Below are 14,440 nucleotides of genomic sequence, written 5' to 3'. Positions count from 1 at the left end.
TCAAACTGCTGCGCAAGCACGACCTTTCACACCAGTTCGTGAAAGTGTACAATGTATTGGACTGACAAAAGACCGGAACGATGAAGAGAACCTCATCTTTTACGCAGAGACCGCCTCGCCGACAACACCCTCTGGCAACTTGCCGCCCCTGGTAGCAGCGATGCTCTCGACAATACTAGCGATGCTCTTCTGCCACTGCACCAGACGCTGTTCCAACTGCTGCCACTGCTCCTTTCCAAACTGCCTGTGGGTGCTCTTGTACACCCTGAAAGCGTCGTTCACCTGGCTGAGCTTACCACTGACGAGACCGGCACGGATGACGTCGATGACCCACACCTCGACCTCGTCCTCGCTGATCTGGAGCGTCTTGGCAATCGCGCTGTAGGCCACATCGGCACTGACGCTAAGCGCGCACAGGTCGGCGAGGTCGAGCAGGCGGATCTTGTGCAGCAGCTCATCCTGGTCCAGCTTGAGCCGGGTGAGCTCGTTCGGGTTGCTCGAGACGAAGCTGTTGAAATCCGCCGTGGAACCGCCGACGAAGATCTTGAGCAAATCGAATACCGCAGTGCTCGAACTCTTGAGGTCCAACACGGCCTTGATGTGGAGCAGCTCCTCGAACTCGTACAGCTTGGGCAAACGAAGGGCGGCGGCGACGGTGCGTTCGGCGGCCTCTTTCGACGATGCATTGTCGGGCAACGTCGAGATGTAGCGCAGGTGCAACAGGAGGAATTGGTACGCCTTGGACGTTTGACCGGACTCCTTCTCCGCCGACTCGAGCGCCTTAGCCACAGCCTCGAGACACGAAGCCTTGTCGGACTCGGACACGTCCCACTGCGCCAACCACTGCGGCAACGCGGTGAGGCTCGAAGTGAGGTAGTCCAGATCATCGTTGGCCGCCGCCAGCGAAAGCAGCGCGTTGAACACCGACAGTCGCAAAGCCGACGTAGCCTCGAGCGAGTTGAACAGGTTGCTCAGGATGCGGTATCGCACATTGTTCTTCTCCACCGCGCCTTCCTTGGCAATCGCAGAGACGAGCGTGGGGACGAGCGAAGACTGCTGAGAAGTCGAAGCGACGAGCGTGAAGATGAGGTTGTACACGCCTTCGAGTTCGCGGTCGCTTCCCTCGCCGATCGTGCTGATTTCGGAAACGAGCGACGAGACCGCTTGCGCCTTCTTGGCCGGGTCAGAGGAGGTGGCGGTTTCAGAGGTGGAGGCGGGCTCAGCATCGATGGCGAGCTGCTGGAAACGGGTGATAAAGTCGTTGCGCGACGCTTCGGGTTGCGAGCGCGAGAGGAAGGCCGACACTTCGACAATCTGCTCCTCGAATGTGCCCTCGGCAAGGACGGTGACGAGGTCTCCGGCCGACATGGTGGTGTGCTTCTACGTGGTCTGGCGGGACGAAGTTGGAATATGCGGAGTGCGTCCAGTCAAAGATGTGTTGGGTTGGACAGCGACTACCGATGATGATGAAGGTGGTGGTGCTGAGCCTGCTGATCGCGAACACACAAAATGCCTCGCTCTGCAGGCGGCGAAGAGGAGACTTCCAATTTTTCGCTCAGCAACGCGCTCTCTCTGAGCCCTTTGTGTCCGTTCGGGCTGCAGTCACACGTCCAACCTTCAAATTTGCTATTCTCCCTTCTGGTCTTTCTTCCACCCGGCCGAGACGCGCTTGCTCCATTCAGGGTTCAGCTGGACTCTGGCTGTTGCTCTTGCTCTCGGACCACCCACCTTGTCAACACCTCTGTTCAGCCCTGGTCACCATCGACGACACTTGATTGACCAGCACAACAGCAAACAGAGTCGCACAGTCACATCTGTCTCATTGCTCAGCATAGCAGATCGCATCAATGTCGTCACTCTGGATCATCAACAAGGCCGGAGGCCTCATCTACCAATCCGAGCACTTTGTCCATCCCAATGCCGCTTCTATGCCCAACAACGGCCGCCTTTCCTCCAATGAGTACCTCGTTCTCGCAGGAACGCTCCACGGTATTCACGCGATCACAGCCAAGCTCAATCCGGTCCCAAATCGAAAGTGCAGCGGCATCGAAAGCTTGGATTCGGATCACTTTACCATTCGCGTCATGGTCACCCCCACGGGTAAGTTGTTCCCTTGCCCGTCTACAGTAGAGTCTGGAGACGAGTCACTGACGGTGCTGATATGCTTCTCTTACGATTCCGCGAATGCAGGCACGAAGTTCGTCCTGGTGACATCACCAGCGCACCCGAACCCAGCAGGCGTGTTGCACCGTTGCTACGAGGCATACGCGGATCATGTGATGAAGAACCCATTCTACACGCCAGAGATGCCGGTGAGGATAGAGACCTTTGACAAGGCTGTAGAAGCGCTTGTCAAGGCGTGAGCCACCCTCCTACATTCCACCTCTTCGCATCTGCCACTGCACCATGTGCACCGATACCCGATCACGCTTGACGTGCCGCAACCATCTGTACTTGTATCTCTCACACGCAAACACACATTGCCTCTCGTAACTCGTAATACTGTGTGCCAGTATCTAGTCTTTGAGCAGCGTACATGGTCGCAGAATCTTCTTGAGCGCAGCCGGCTTTCTGTTCGGCGCGAGGGCTAGACACGTCGCTAACCCCTCGGGCTGTTCCACCCACAGATGATGCTTCGGGAACTCTTCTCCTTGCTCCCCTCCTTCCTCGTACACCTTCCTCGCCTCGCTCAGCTTCTCCGATAGATCCTGCAAGCTCATCTTGGCCTTCCCTTCCTTCGGCGTCTGCAGCACCACCTTGTGCATCGACGCCAGGTTGGATTCGGAGACGTACTCTTGCGAGGCGGGCGAGGAGGATGAGATTTGGATGGCTGCTATGGCTGCATGAGCGGCTTGCGCCATCCACGGTCCCTTGGGCCAGGACTGAAGGTCGGAGGAGGAGCCGTCGACGATGATCTGCATCACGAGGGGTATCGGTTCTGCTGGCGTTGCTGAGGCTGCTGCGGCAGGAGCGGATGATGGTGCTTGAGTGAACATGGTGCGGTGACTGAACAAGATTCGTCGGACGGAGCGCGTTGATGGTCGCAGCAGTACTGACATGCGAGCTGTAGTAACAGGAGAAGCGGAGGAGAATGGGAGCGGATTGCTGCGTGTCGAGGAAGTGTTGGTCGAGTGTTGGAGTGAAGCATGCATTTGCTCCACTTTTTCGACTTTGACACGCCGCTCAAATTGCCGAACATGCTCCTTCTCGACTTTCGATATCTTCTTCCACATCAACGACCGTCTGTTTGCCTCTAGAGGCTTGATCTGGGGTTGCAGGCGCGATGAGTGCAAGATGCCTACTACGGTCGTCTTGGCTGTCCTCGGTCGTTGTGGAGCTGTCGCAGCAGCATTCATCGCAGCTCGCGCCCTTTCTCGCGCCAAGCATTCATAAGCTCGGCAGCTTTCCCACGCGGGCTCGGTCCATCGCACATGCATCTTCATCGAGAGCCTCCCACCTTCACCGATGTCCTCGCCGTCATGTGACGTCCACTCCATCATCTCGTCTTCCTGCCCATAAGGCGGCCAGCAACGACACGATCTTCGCGATTGCCACGGGCGCCGGTCGAGCGGGCGTCGCCATCATCCGCATCTCTGGCCCTCTCACCTCTCGGATTTACTTCTCCCTTTGCCGCACCTCCACCTCCAGGCCATACCGTCGTCTACCACCATCGCACAAGCTCGTGCTTCGCAACATCCACCACCCCTCCACTGACGAGCTGCTCGACTCGGGCGCGGGTCTCATCTACTTTCCACGCGGCGCTAGCTATACAGGTGAGGAATCGCTCGAGCTGCACATACATGGTGGACCCGCGACCATCAGCGATGTTCTCGACGCACTCGGTAGCTGGGGTAGAGGGATTCGGATGGCGGAACCGGGCGAATTCACCCGGCGAGCATTCGAGAACGGCCGGCTGGATCTGGCGAGCGGAGAAGCGCTCGGTGGGCTGGTGAATGCCGAGACGAGCGTCCAGAGGAAGGTGGCGCTGCAGGGGACGCAGGGACTGCAGACGAAGAGGTTCGAGGAAATCAGAGAGACGCTGCTGGGCGCAATGGCGATGGTCGAGGCGCTGATTGACTTTAGCGATGAGGATGGGGTGGAGGAGGGGACGTGGGCGAAGGCGAGGGAGAGGGTGGAGGCGCTGGGCGAGCTGCTGCGGAGCGAGCTTGGGATCAGTTCGGAGCATGAGGACACTAGAAGGACAGAGGGCATGGGAGGGCAAGAGAACAAGCACATTCGACACATCGGAGAGATCTTGACGACGGGAGTGCGGCTCGCCATCTACGGTCCACCGAATGCAGGCAAGAGCTCGTTGCTTAATCGACTCGCAGATCGCAACGCCGCCATTGTGAGCGATATCCCTGGAACCACACGTGACGTTCTGCAAGTGCACCTAGACCTCGGAGGCTACAAAGTCATCGTCTACGACACAGCAGGTATCCGAGACGATCCGATTTTGGACGGCAGCAGCTCTTCACTCGATCAAATCGAGCGCATCGGCATCGACCGGGCCAAACAAGTCATCAAAGCCGCCGACTTGGCACTCCTCGTCCTGCCCGCCAACGACCCTCACGCCTTTTCAGAGAGCATCATTCGACCAGATGCATACACCTCGACAGACCCGGACCTAATCCTCTACAACAAGTCGGACCTGCTCCCCGACTCCCACAAGTCCGTGGCAACCTCGAACGCGCTCACCTTCACAGGCAGCGTCCGAACAAATGAGGGCATCTCGGACCTCATCTCGTCCCTCGCCCGCCTCATCTCGACCAAGTACGCACTGTCGAGCAACGAAGCTCCGCTGATCACACAGAGCAGGCATAGATGTCACCTGCACGAGTGTCTGGCTCACATTGATGCCTTTCAGCAGATGGCGACGGCGGCAGAGCCCGACCTCGTGCTGGCTGCTGAGGAGCTGAGGTATGCAGCAAAGGCGGTTGGCAAGGTGACCGGCAGAGATGTCTCGCCGGACGAGATTCTGGGCAGCATCTTTGCTACGTTTTGTATCGGCAAGTGACTCGCTCAGGACGAGAACTTCAGACGCAGATTGAATGTGAATCACGCGATACGCCTAGCACGGCCATGTGACGACTGCCGGAGAGAATTGGGGCATGTCACTCTCAGAAGTCACTCTTGAACGCATCCTGAAAAGAAGACGAGCGTGACTGCTTGCCCTCAAGGTCTGGTTTCGAGCTCCGCCTCCTGTCACATTCTGCAACCGAGTATCGTCATCAAGCTTGAGAGGTTGGCCGCGGGTGAGAGCCTGCTTACTGAAGGATCTGCCCGAAGCGCCGGAGATTCGTCGAGCGACATCGAGGCGCGAATCAATCTGCAAAAGGCTGCTACAACGATGACCGGTCTGCGCATGCAGATTGCAGATCTCTTGTCTGCGCCGATTTTAGGCGAAGTGTTGGTCTCGCTTAGCACGCCTGTCAATTTGCAGATGCAGACCCTGTCAAAGCGCACTGCATGGCATATGTACCGTGAAGATCATGGCACCCACTGCATGGATTGAGCCGCATGCCTATTGTGCGCTGTCGTCGTCGACCGTGCGCGCTTGTTTGTCTGTGATCAAGCGGCATGAATTTCATTCGCACGATCCGGTCCGGAGTGACACGGCGCCAACCACTGCTGCAAGGTTTGGCTTCACTCTCCAAGATCACACCTGCAGGGATGCATGGTCGAGCATGACGCGTGTGACAATGTACCGTGCTGTGCATGAAGATGGGTCGCAGCAGCGGGTCGGGTCGACGGCGATCCCGGTCTCTTGCAGTCACCGTCCTTTCCCGTGCAGGATGACTGCTTCCTTCGGACAGTCCGACGAGCAAGCTCGACGAGATGTTCGGTTCTTCCATATTCCTTCTTAGTAGAAGCATTTCGGTCCATTGCCGATCCATGCCTCAGCCACTGCGTCGGAAATGAGCTGACCTCGAGCGACGTCTTCTCGCCGATGAAACGGAAGCAGTGCACGGCCGACTTCATTAGAATCATGCGCAGATCCACTGGCATTCAACGCCCAAAGTGAAGATGCAGGTGCTCTCAAGACAATTGAAGAAAAGTCCCACGCCCCTCCCCCCTTCGGCTCCTGTCCCGCATCACATTGTGTCCGGCCATTTCCGCGTCGGCTCCTCCTCCTTCCCTTGCCCGAACAGTCACATGTGAATGGTCCTACGGACTCGAGGACGAGAGGGGCGGCACGATATGGTGGCTGACCTTCGAATCGACTGCTGCAGGCATTTGTACGGAGCGCAAATTGACACACAGCGAGGCTTAATGGTCCCATATGCACCTCGATATGGCTTTTCTGCATTCAGTCCAGACTCTTTGCCACGGGCTTCTGACATGACTCGTGACCGAGGCAGCTCGCTCAACGCTGTGTGCATTCTCACGGCATCGTCAGCCTTGTCTCAGCCGCATCACTGATGATTGGCGGTGGGAGAGACTCAGCCTCAAGACGCCAAGCTGGTTCTGCTCTGTCTTGGCCAAACTCAACTCTCCACTTGAGATTCTTGAATGCTCACCAGATCTGATGGAACCGATCTGCCAGACTTTTTCGGACTCCCTTCCGCTCTTGTCTTCCCTGCTCTCGAACCATCGCTCGGCCACACAGCTGGACAAGATCCACTCCATCCGCACCCGACTCGCGTCTTGATCGAAACAAGGAGCGCTTCAACAGGTTGGCTGCGCAGCTTCTACACGGCTTCCGTCGGCTGGAAGTTCAGCTTTCTGCATATCGAGCGCAGCAAGCTCCATGCCCACCACCTTCCGTCCATTCTCTTCGAGTCTTCGATCCAAGGCCCCTCGATACCCTCTTCATAGCGCAACAGCCCACCGGCGGATACCAAAACGCAGTCTCGCATCCGCGCTTGAGCCATTTTCAGCGCACACTTCATCTCCTCGTGCAGATACGACAACCCAACGTTGGCCCTCCCTCTGCCTCTGGCTTGCTCGATCTCGACAGTCTGGGCTTATTGCTGCCTCATCGGTACCGCATCGGTTCATGCTACAATCACATTGCTGCATTCGTTCAACATTCGACCCACCACGTCTTTCTGTGAGGCTGCAGACGATCAAGATTTAGCTTTGTGTCGTCCCCCCCGCCAATCACCTTTCAAACAGTCACATTTTGTCTCCTTCCGAATCACTTCATCAGCTTCTCTGCTGTAAAGCGCAGCTGTCATCCATCAACACCCTCATCCATTTTGGCTCTTGGTCGAGCGCTTGATAGCCGCCCTTTCGACTCCTTCTCTCGCTTTTCCGTCTGTTGCCCGAAACGCAGTATCCGACCACATCCTCCATCAGCAGCTCTCTCTCTCGCTCGTCACGGATGGAGCAAGGACACCTTGACTATACCAAGCTGTGGACACCCCTTCTGCATCTCTCCGTCTCCGTTGATCGTGAGGTTCCGAAAAGGACACTCTACCGATGAACCGCAAGCCTCTGGGGCCCGCCCCGTCCACGGTCACCAATGTCGCTCCCACCAACATGCGAGCCCATTCCCGCGCCACTTCGCACGCAGGCTCGGGAGCTTACACCGAAATGAGGGCTCAGGCGTGGAAGGAGCGCGAGCACGAGAAGCTACAGCGCTCGCAGATGCAGGCTGAAAATGATGCCGAGCATCAAGCTCGGAGGCAAGCATCGGTCCGCCCTTCTCACGGCCCTCTCTCTGCTAGCATCTCCGACCGCAGGATGAGTCAATTTCCATCGTCTGAAGACGATACCTTCGCCATACGCAACACAGACAGCGGAAGACACCTCCGCGTCTTGCCACCATCGAGCTTGCCCATGACCTCCGAGAACTTGTCGAATGTGTCGACAGGATCCAGCCAGCTGTCGTCTTCCTCCTCCACAGGAATCGTTCGCAAGCGCAGTCAGACAGTCTCGACGCAGGATCAATACGGACCGCAACAGTTCTCATCTCGCTCCCAGGCTCAAGCGAACGCATCGTACCACCACCAGCACGAGCAGACACAATACGCTCGTCAGGACTCTGCCTTTGCCCCTTCCAGAGCGGATTCTCGTTCCTGCACGCAATCGCCCGTTGAGCCTCCCGATCAGCTCATCGGCATTGACGCTCTTCAGACTGCTTTCTCGGCCAAGTACTACGAGCTGGCCAACAAATGCAAGAGCTGGGAGACGTACGCCGCAAAGCTTCGAGCTCACATTGGCGTCCTCGAGGCTGAGAACCGGGTGCTCCAGGAGCAAAACGCACATCTCGAGAGCGACAATGCTCACCTTCAGACCATTCTGCGTCAAGAGGAGAAAGCACGCACTCAGATGCAGGGTCGGATGACCTCCCTCGAAGACTGCTTGTCCCAGCGCAGCGCCTTTGAGGCCAACCTCGATGCACAGTACCGCGCTCTCGAGATGCTGGAGCTCGAACACCTCTCCCTCCCGTCGGCACCGTCATCTGTGGAAAAGGGCAAGGACCACGTTGTGGAGAATAGCCGAACTCCTTACTGCTCGTCCAACCTTCAGTTCGATGACCGCACCGAGAGCCGTCAGCAAGTGATGCAGGGCTACCTCAATGGTGACCATAGTCTCGGTTCGACGACTGTGGTGCCCCGCTCGCACCTCGATCCCAACCACAGCCATGTCTACTCGACGCAAGGAACTTCAATCGAAGAAGGGCACAGCAAGTGGGACAGCGCACAAGCACAAGAGTCGACTCAGACTGCTATCGATACGCGAGTCAATGCTGGTGGTCGGAGCTCCCGCCTGGGCAATCGCGCCGATGTTCCTGCACCGCGCGCTGCTCATCGAAGGTCAGGAACGGTTGGTGCCATTGGCATGCTCGGGCTCAGCACCGGTTCTGCTGTGGCAAGCTCTCGCGGCCTGACCTCTCACAACACGACACAGAAGGATGCAGTCCAAGCCTTCGCTAGGCCAGCCTCAGCACAACATTTTCACAGCACGCGTCTCGAACGCAACGTCACCACAACAGCCGCCAACATCGTCACCAACGTCGGTGTCACCAAGACCGCCCTTCAGAGCAAACGTCGGAGCACCGTCTCGGGAGAGCGCGGTCCGCTCAGCCTCGCTCAGGTCGTCAAAGGCGCCCTCATGACTTCTGGCGTCGTCGCTGCTCAGAGTCGTCAGACCAGTCCCAAAGATCAGCCCATGTCCACCAGTGACTACCTGCAGGAGTGTGTCGAGAAGCGACGCGAAGCGATGCGATCCTCCTTCAGCGCCCAGCAGAAGGGCGTGGCTCCTGCTGGAGTCCAGGGAGGCCACTCGCGACCCGCATCGCGTGCTGCTTCGAGGTTGAGCACACAGTCGGGCCAGCGCAGTCGTAGTCGAACGGGCAGCGTGCACGATGCGATCCCTGTCGCTATTGAGGATGTCTTTTGCGAAAAGAAGACGTTTCGCGCTCACTCGGCAGAGCCTTCACCGGAGTTCTTGACGCAGCAACTTGCTGCCACGGGTCTCGACTGCCAAGGCGACAGCTCTACGACCTCGCAGCGGCTCATGGCTGCAAGCGAATATCTTGCTCAAGACCAGCTGATGACACGCTCAGAGATGAGCATCGCCTCCTCGAGCCCGGGCTCATTCATGCTCCCTACGCCGGCGAGGGAATCAAGTGGCGGAAATCCCGGCATCGAGAGGCAGATCTACCTCAAGTTTCGCGACGAGCTGGATGCTGACGAGTTTAAGAAGTTCGAATCGTGCATTCAGCGCTACGACTGGATGGAGATCCAGCTCGAGGGCAAAAAGGGCTTGATCACGCGCGTCAAGCGGATCCTGCTCTTGTCGGACCCCGATCTCAGGAACAAGCCCGAGAAGCTGCGAAGGCGACAGCAGCTGGCTCGCGAGTTTCAGAGCATGGCCAAGAACTTCGGCCAGAGCAAGAGGTCGTAGGCCAGCGCGTGACGAAAGACTGACTGCTGGCTGCCCTCGATCCATCACGACCCCAAAAGCGACACTTTGCTCGCACCAACCCCATCACGAATCGACATGACACACAACTTGCAGCAGCGTCCTTGGGCCCACGTCAGCTGCGACACTCCGTTGACAGTCACGTATGGTGCCCAGCCGCTGTCCGCAGACCAAAATTGCTGCGTCTTTCCCCTTTTCATATCATCGTACCCATCATCATGCTTATATGCCCTGCGCTGCGTTCCGCGCGCTCAATGCTCCAGTTTCAAGATGTCATCTCACGAAATGCACCATCATCACCGAGCCTCTTTCAAGCCAAGTCCCGCCATGTGACAGTGATGATAACCATTGCAATGTTGCGTGCAAGAGCGGAATCGATACCGATGCTGGGAAGCGAACGCTGACGACGAAATTACGTCTCCTTTCTCCTCTTCTTCTCGCGCGATGGCGTATTCAACCCATCCGTGTCTGCGGCCACCTCAACCGCTGATGTGGACTTCCTCTTGCTCTTGCTCCCCTTCTTCTTGCCCTCGCTCTCTTCGGCCTTGACCACCTCGGCTGGGGTCTCGTACTTGCTCGGATCGTCGCTCTCTACCGCCTCGGAATCGTCCTCGTCCTGCCACCTGACGCGGCGTGGTGGGGTTGCAGCTGGGCTCTCCCGTGCTGCTGCGGCAGATCCGAGTCCGAGCGCCTGAGTGGGCAGCAGGCTCTTTTTGAGATAGCTCCTGTCGAGCGTGGGTGGTGGGCCTTTGAACGGGTCGTCCAAGAGCGATCCGTGCAGCGACAGCATGTGGTTGGCAATGGTCAGACTGATGACTGTGAATTCCAGTTTGCCTTTCTCCCCACCCAGACGGTCGCCAGTGGCCCGGTTGCGCCAGTGCCCCAACCCATGGTCGGTGTGCACCGCATCGGGATCGTTCAACACAAACTCCCATTCCTCTTCCGGCAAATGCGACGCCGGAATAGACGCGTTGAACAGGCCATATAGGAGAAGGGAGACGTGCGAAGGCGAGGAGAGGCAGATGGTCCCCTCGAGCATCTGCCCGATCTTAGGCCGCCAGACCGTGCACTCGAACCCGACTTGGGCTGTTGCAAATGCCGAATCGGCAGAAAAGACGGCGGTGTCCTGCAGGAAGCGCGTGGGAGAATGCGTGATCAGCACGCCGGAGAGTTGAGGCACGTAGCGCATGACCAGGGTGTCCATCAGGTCCGAGAATGCCGAGTACGGGTCCGACGTCCATACGGGCGGAATGGGAAGATTGAGGATCGGATAGAGGGTCTCGAATGCTGTGCTGACGGTGCGCGATGACGAGGGGACGGAAGAGGTGACGGCAGTCGTGGCAGAGGAGTCATCGTCGGTGACGGTGATGGGTAGGCTGGATGAGGAGGATTTGCGTGACTTCTTGGGCGACTCGCTGCCCGACTTGGACTCGCGTCGCTTCGACTTGTCCTTGCTCTTGGTCTTGAGCTCTTTCGACATTGCGACTAGAGGGGACGCGTGAGGTATGAGCGATGAGAGAATGTGCTGGAATTGAAACGTGGTCCGTCGATGAATGAGCAAGCCTCGGAAGTGGTCCGTTGAAAGCTTTGTGGGCGAGAGGTTGCGAGCTACGTCGGCAGATCCGACAATATGACGTGGGATCGAGAGGATGATCCGATCGGAGACGGCTGCCAGGTCGTCCGTTCAGCGAATAGCTAGCGCGTTGTATACGTCGGATACGGGCAATCCGAGCTGAGTGTGACTGTCGCTGAGCAGGGAGGCGGGATGATCCTGATGGCTTCAAGCGTTGACATGAAGACCAAGAAACCTCGAATCTGATGTCGCTGCTGCTGCACCCTGGCTACCGCTGCGAATTTTTTTCTTCTCACACAAAAATTGAGCTGCGCTCCTCCACAGTTTTCGGAATACGGGCTCGATTTTTCCGCACATGTTAAGCTGTGACCAGAGCAAGCTGAATCATTCAAATCGATCAAGGTCGACTTTGTGCAAACCTGGCCAGCGAGGAAAATTATTCGCGTCTGGTTTGGCGCTGGACCATGCGCAAGTGGAATGTCTTTCATTTCGTTCGATCACCCCTTTTTCGTCGCGCAAGAGGCTCCTTGCTTCAAGGCTGAGTAAAAAATTTGAATGGACCGCCCAGCCAGCAGGCCGGCAGGCCGAAAACGCACGTCTCCTCCTCTGTGTTGAACTCACGTCACCGAAAGAGGCTGCGCTGTGTTGTAGATTTTCTTGCCAACAGAGCCTGCCTGTCAAGAAGTTTCGAAACAGAGCTCGCCGTGCATTGCCACTGCTCGTGCACACAACCTTTGCCTTCTCCCCCTCATCCACTCGATCAACCTTACACACCAACACACACATCAAAATGTCCGCCGAAAACCAGGAGATCCCCCAGTTCAAGCTCGTCCTCGTCGGTGACGGTGGTACCGGCAAGACCACCTTCGTCAAGCGTCACTTGACGGGTGAGTTCGAGAAGAAGTACATTGCCACGCTCGGTGTCGAGGTGCACCCTCTTCAGTTCCACACCAACTTCGGAACCATCTGCTTCAATGTATGGGACACTGCGGGACAGGAGAAGTTCGGTGGTCTCCGTGATGGCTACTACATCCAGGGTCAGTGCGGTATCATCATGTTCGATGTGACTTCGCGCATCACGTACAAGAACGTGCCCAACTGGCACCGTGATCTGGAGCGCGTGTGCGAGAACATCCCCATCGTGCTCTGCGGCAACAAGGTCGACGTCAAGGAGCGCAAGGTCAAGACGGGCGCCGTTACCTTCCACCGAAAGAAGAACCTCCAGTACTTTGAGATCTCGGCCAAGTCCAACTACAACTTCGAGAAGCCCTTCCTGTGGCTCGCGAGGAAGCTCGTTGGCAACCCCACGCTCGAGTTCGCTGCTGCCCCCGCATTGGCTCCCCCCGAGGTCCAGGTCGACCAGGCCCTCATGGCCCAGTACGACGCAGAGCTCCAGCGCGCCGCCGCCGCCCCTCTGCCCGACGAGGACGACGGTGACCTCTAAGCGCATCGGTATCGGTCCTACATCGCCGCGCTGTATGGTTGTCGCTCGATCGCGAACGCGTCATCGCCTGCTCGTCCTCAGCGTCGGTCGTCGCTCCCAGCAGCATTCTGTACCGTCTAGGTGCACAAAACACATACATTTCAGCATCATTTTTTGCCTCGCTTCCGCAATAATACCTGCATTCTGTCTGCTCAGCGCACAGATGCCAAAGCCCATGCCCTGCGCCACTGTGCATTGTCCAGATCCCGTCAGGAATGCTTCGTCTGCCATTTATGAGTTATGTTCATGATCCTCATCTGCTTTGAAGCCGAAAGAGCCGCTTAGGTTTGCGCTTCCTGCTCGGAGGCCTCAACGGCTGCTTTGATCTGCACTGTGGCGGCTCTCGTCTGTCATCCTGTAATGAGTCTACGTTCAACGCCAGCCAGAGCGTCGAGAGGAGCGTATCAGATCTGTGACATTCTTCTTGGTGTGAGCTTTTTCAGGAGGATGTTAGACCTTGGTATGCCGTGCGAGAGCTACTGGCGCTGTGTCGGTTGATCGAAGAAAAGCAAGACGCGTTGACGAGCGCACGGGTCAATTTTTCGAGGCTCGGCACTGTTGGTCTCGAAGGCTTGCAAAGCTTTGGCACGCGACACGGCCAGCCTTATCGTTCAGCTGTGGGACCCACGAAAAGCCCACTTCGAGTGCACGGAATTCCGTAGTCGAGCGGCGCTTCCTCTTGTGACTGAAGAGGGGAAGGCTTTAGTTTGAAGATCAGAGAGCCGGTGGGTCTCCTTACAGTCGGGCAATGGATCCATCGACGCTGTCCAGCAAGCTTCATTGAAACGGAACACGTCTCGGGATCAGCAGAGAAAGCGAATAAGATTGGCTGATCTGCGTCCTAATTCGCAGGGCATGACAGCAGGAGCAGCTCCGTGTGAGGCGCTTCGTTTGACCGAGACAAGCCCCGAGTGACACGAGCGGGAGAGAGATCTTCTTTCGAGAGTGAGGTTTGGAAGATTTCAGAAACGAGCGGCCGTTGCAAGGTGGTAGCTGAGCCTTGCAGACGCACAACAGCGCAAGCCGACGCCAGAAGAAGGGCCGCGCGCGCTCACTGCCACAGAGCCAGGCAAGGAGATGATTAGACATTCGACACGTCTCAGTTTCAAATTGGGATTTGAATCTCCTCTCCAAGTTCACACACAGACACCAAAGCACCGCATTTGTGGCCGATGTGAGGCTGATAGCGAGCCCCTCCTTTTTGGAATTGATTCTTATTTTGGTTTGTATTCGAGACGGTCGCGCGTTTTTGTAAGCGCACTTTGATGTTGCTGTGCTGTGCGCTGTAAGCAGATGCTGTGCTGTGCTGAACCGTGCTTGCTCGTCAGCCTTTTTGATCCGCATCCGCATCCGCATTCGCGTCGCTTTGGTTTTAGAGCGGGATGGATTGAAATTGACTAGAGGGCTTGCTTAGACTGACCAGCTGGCTGGGAATTGGGATTGAGGCGCGCTTGTTGCTTGGCTGCTTGCGTGTGTCGGTCTGTCGGTCTGTGAGTGTGTGTGTGTGT

The 14,440-nt window shown here is 57.2% G+C and overlaps 7 protein-coding genes across 7 annotated transcripts; 4 read left to right on the top strand and 3 right to left on the bottom strand.

Annotated features, from left to right (window-relative positions):
* Nucleotides 1-99: 99 nt before the first annotated feature.
* Nucleotides 100-1,368, bottom strand: PSEUBRA_003926 (Proteasome component (PCI) domain protein; the record flags this gene model as incomplete). Its single annotated transcript, XM_016437495.1, has 1 exon — nucleotides 100-1,368. The coding sequence occupies one exon, from the start codon at nucleotides 1,366-1,368 to the stop codon at nucleotides 100-102; it is 1,269 nt and encodes a 422-aa protein (XP_016291057.1).
* Nucleotides 1,369-1,847: 479 nt separating this feature from the next.
* Nucleotides 1,848-2,363, top strand: PSEUBRA_003925 (Sybindin-like protein; the record flags this gene model as incomplete). Its single annotated transcript, XM_016437527.1, has 2 exons — nucleotides 1,848-2,100; nucleotides 2,191-2,363. The coding sequence occupies 2 exons, from the start codon at nucleotides 1,848-1,850 to the stop codon at nucleotides 2,361-2,363; spliced, it is 426 nt and encodes a 141-aa protein (XP_016291056.1).
* Nucleotides 2,364-2,516: 153 nt separating this feature from the next.
* Nucleotides 2,517-2,996, bottom strand: PSEUBRA_003924 (Peptidyl-tRNA hydrolase II domain protein; the record flags this gene model as incomplete). The annotated part of the gene is made up of 1 exon (XM_016437507.2): nucleotides 2,517-2,996. One exon carries the CDS (start codon nucleotides 2,994-2,996, stop codon nucleotides 2,517-2,519), a length of 480 nt encoding a protein of 159 aa, XP_016291055.2.
* Nucleotides 2,997-3,283: 287 nt separating this feature from the next.
* On the top strand, nucleotides 3,284-5,017 carry PSEUBRA_003923 (tRNA modification GTPase MnmE C-terminal domain protein; the record flags this gene model as incomplete). The annotated part of the gene is made up of 1 exon (XM_016437529.2): nucleotides 3,284-5,017. The coding sequence occupies one exon, from the start codon at nucleotides 3,284-3,286 to the stop codon at nucleotides 5,015-5,017; it is 1,734 nt and encodes a 577-aa protein (XP_016291054.2).
* A 2,408-nt stretch (nucleotides 5,018-7,425) lies between these two features.
* On the top strand, nucleotides 7,426-9,858 carry PSEUBRA_003922 (uncharacterized protein; the record flags this gene model as incomplete). Its single annotated transcript, XM_016437525.2, has 1 exon — nucleotides 7,426-9,858. One exon carries the CDS (start codon nucleotides 7,426-7,428, stop codon nucleotides 9,856-9,858), a length of 2,433 nt encoding a protein of 810 aa, XP_016291053.2.
* A 430-nt stretch (nucleotides 9,859-10,288) lies between these two features.
* PSEUBRA_003921 (RNA polymerase Rpb7, N-terminal) lies at nucleotides 10,289-11,356 on the bottom strand (the record flags this gene model as incomplete). The annotated part of the gene is made up of 1 exon (XM_016437496.1): nucleotides 10,289-11,356. The coding sequence occupies one exon, from the start codon at nucleotides 11,354-11,356 to the stop codon at nucleotides 10,289-10,291; it is 1,068 nt and encodes a 355-aa protein (XP_016291052.1).
* An 883-nt stretch (nucleotides 11,357-12,239) lies between these two features.
* Nucleotides 12,240-12,893, top strand: PSEUBRA_003920 (Small GTPase superfamily; the record flags this gene model as incomplete). Its single annotated transcript, XM_016437521.1, has 1 exon — nucleotides 12,240-12,893. One exon carries the CDS (start codon nucleotides 12,240-12,242, stop codon nucleotides 12,891-12,893), a length of 654 nt encoding a protein of 217 aa, XP_016291051.1.
* Between the last annotated feature and the right edge of the window lie 1,547 nt (nucleotides 12,894-14,440).

This window comes from Kalmanozyma brasiliensis (assembly GCF_000497045.1).
Source record: "Kalmanozyma brasiliensis GHG001 unplaced genomic scaffold PSEUBRA_SCAF3, whole genome shotgun sequence".
In the NCBI taxonomy this organism is placed as follows: Eukaryota; Fungi; Basidiomycota; class Ustilaginomycetes; order Ustilaginales; genus Kalmanozyma; species Kalmanozyma brasiliensis.
Note: the sequence above shows the minus strand (reverse complement) of the source record. Positions and strands in the feature narration are given on the sequence as shown.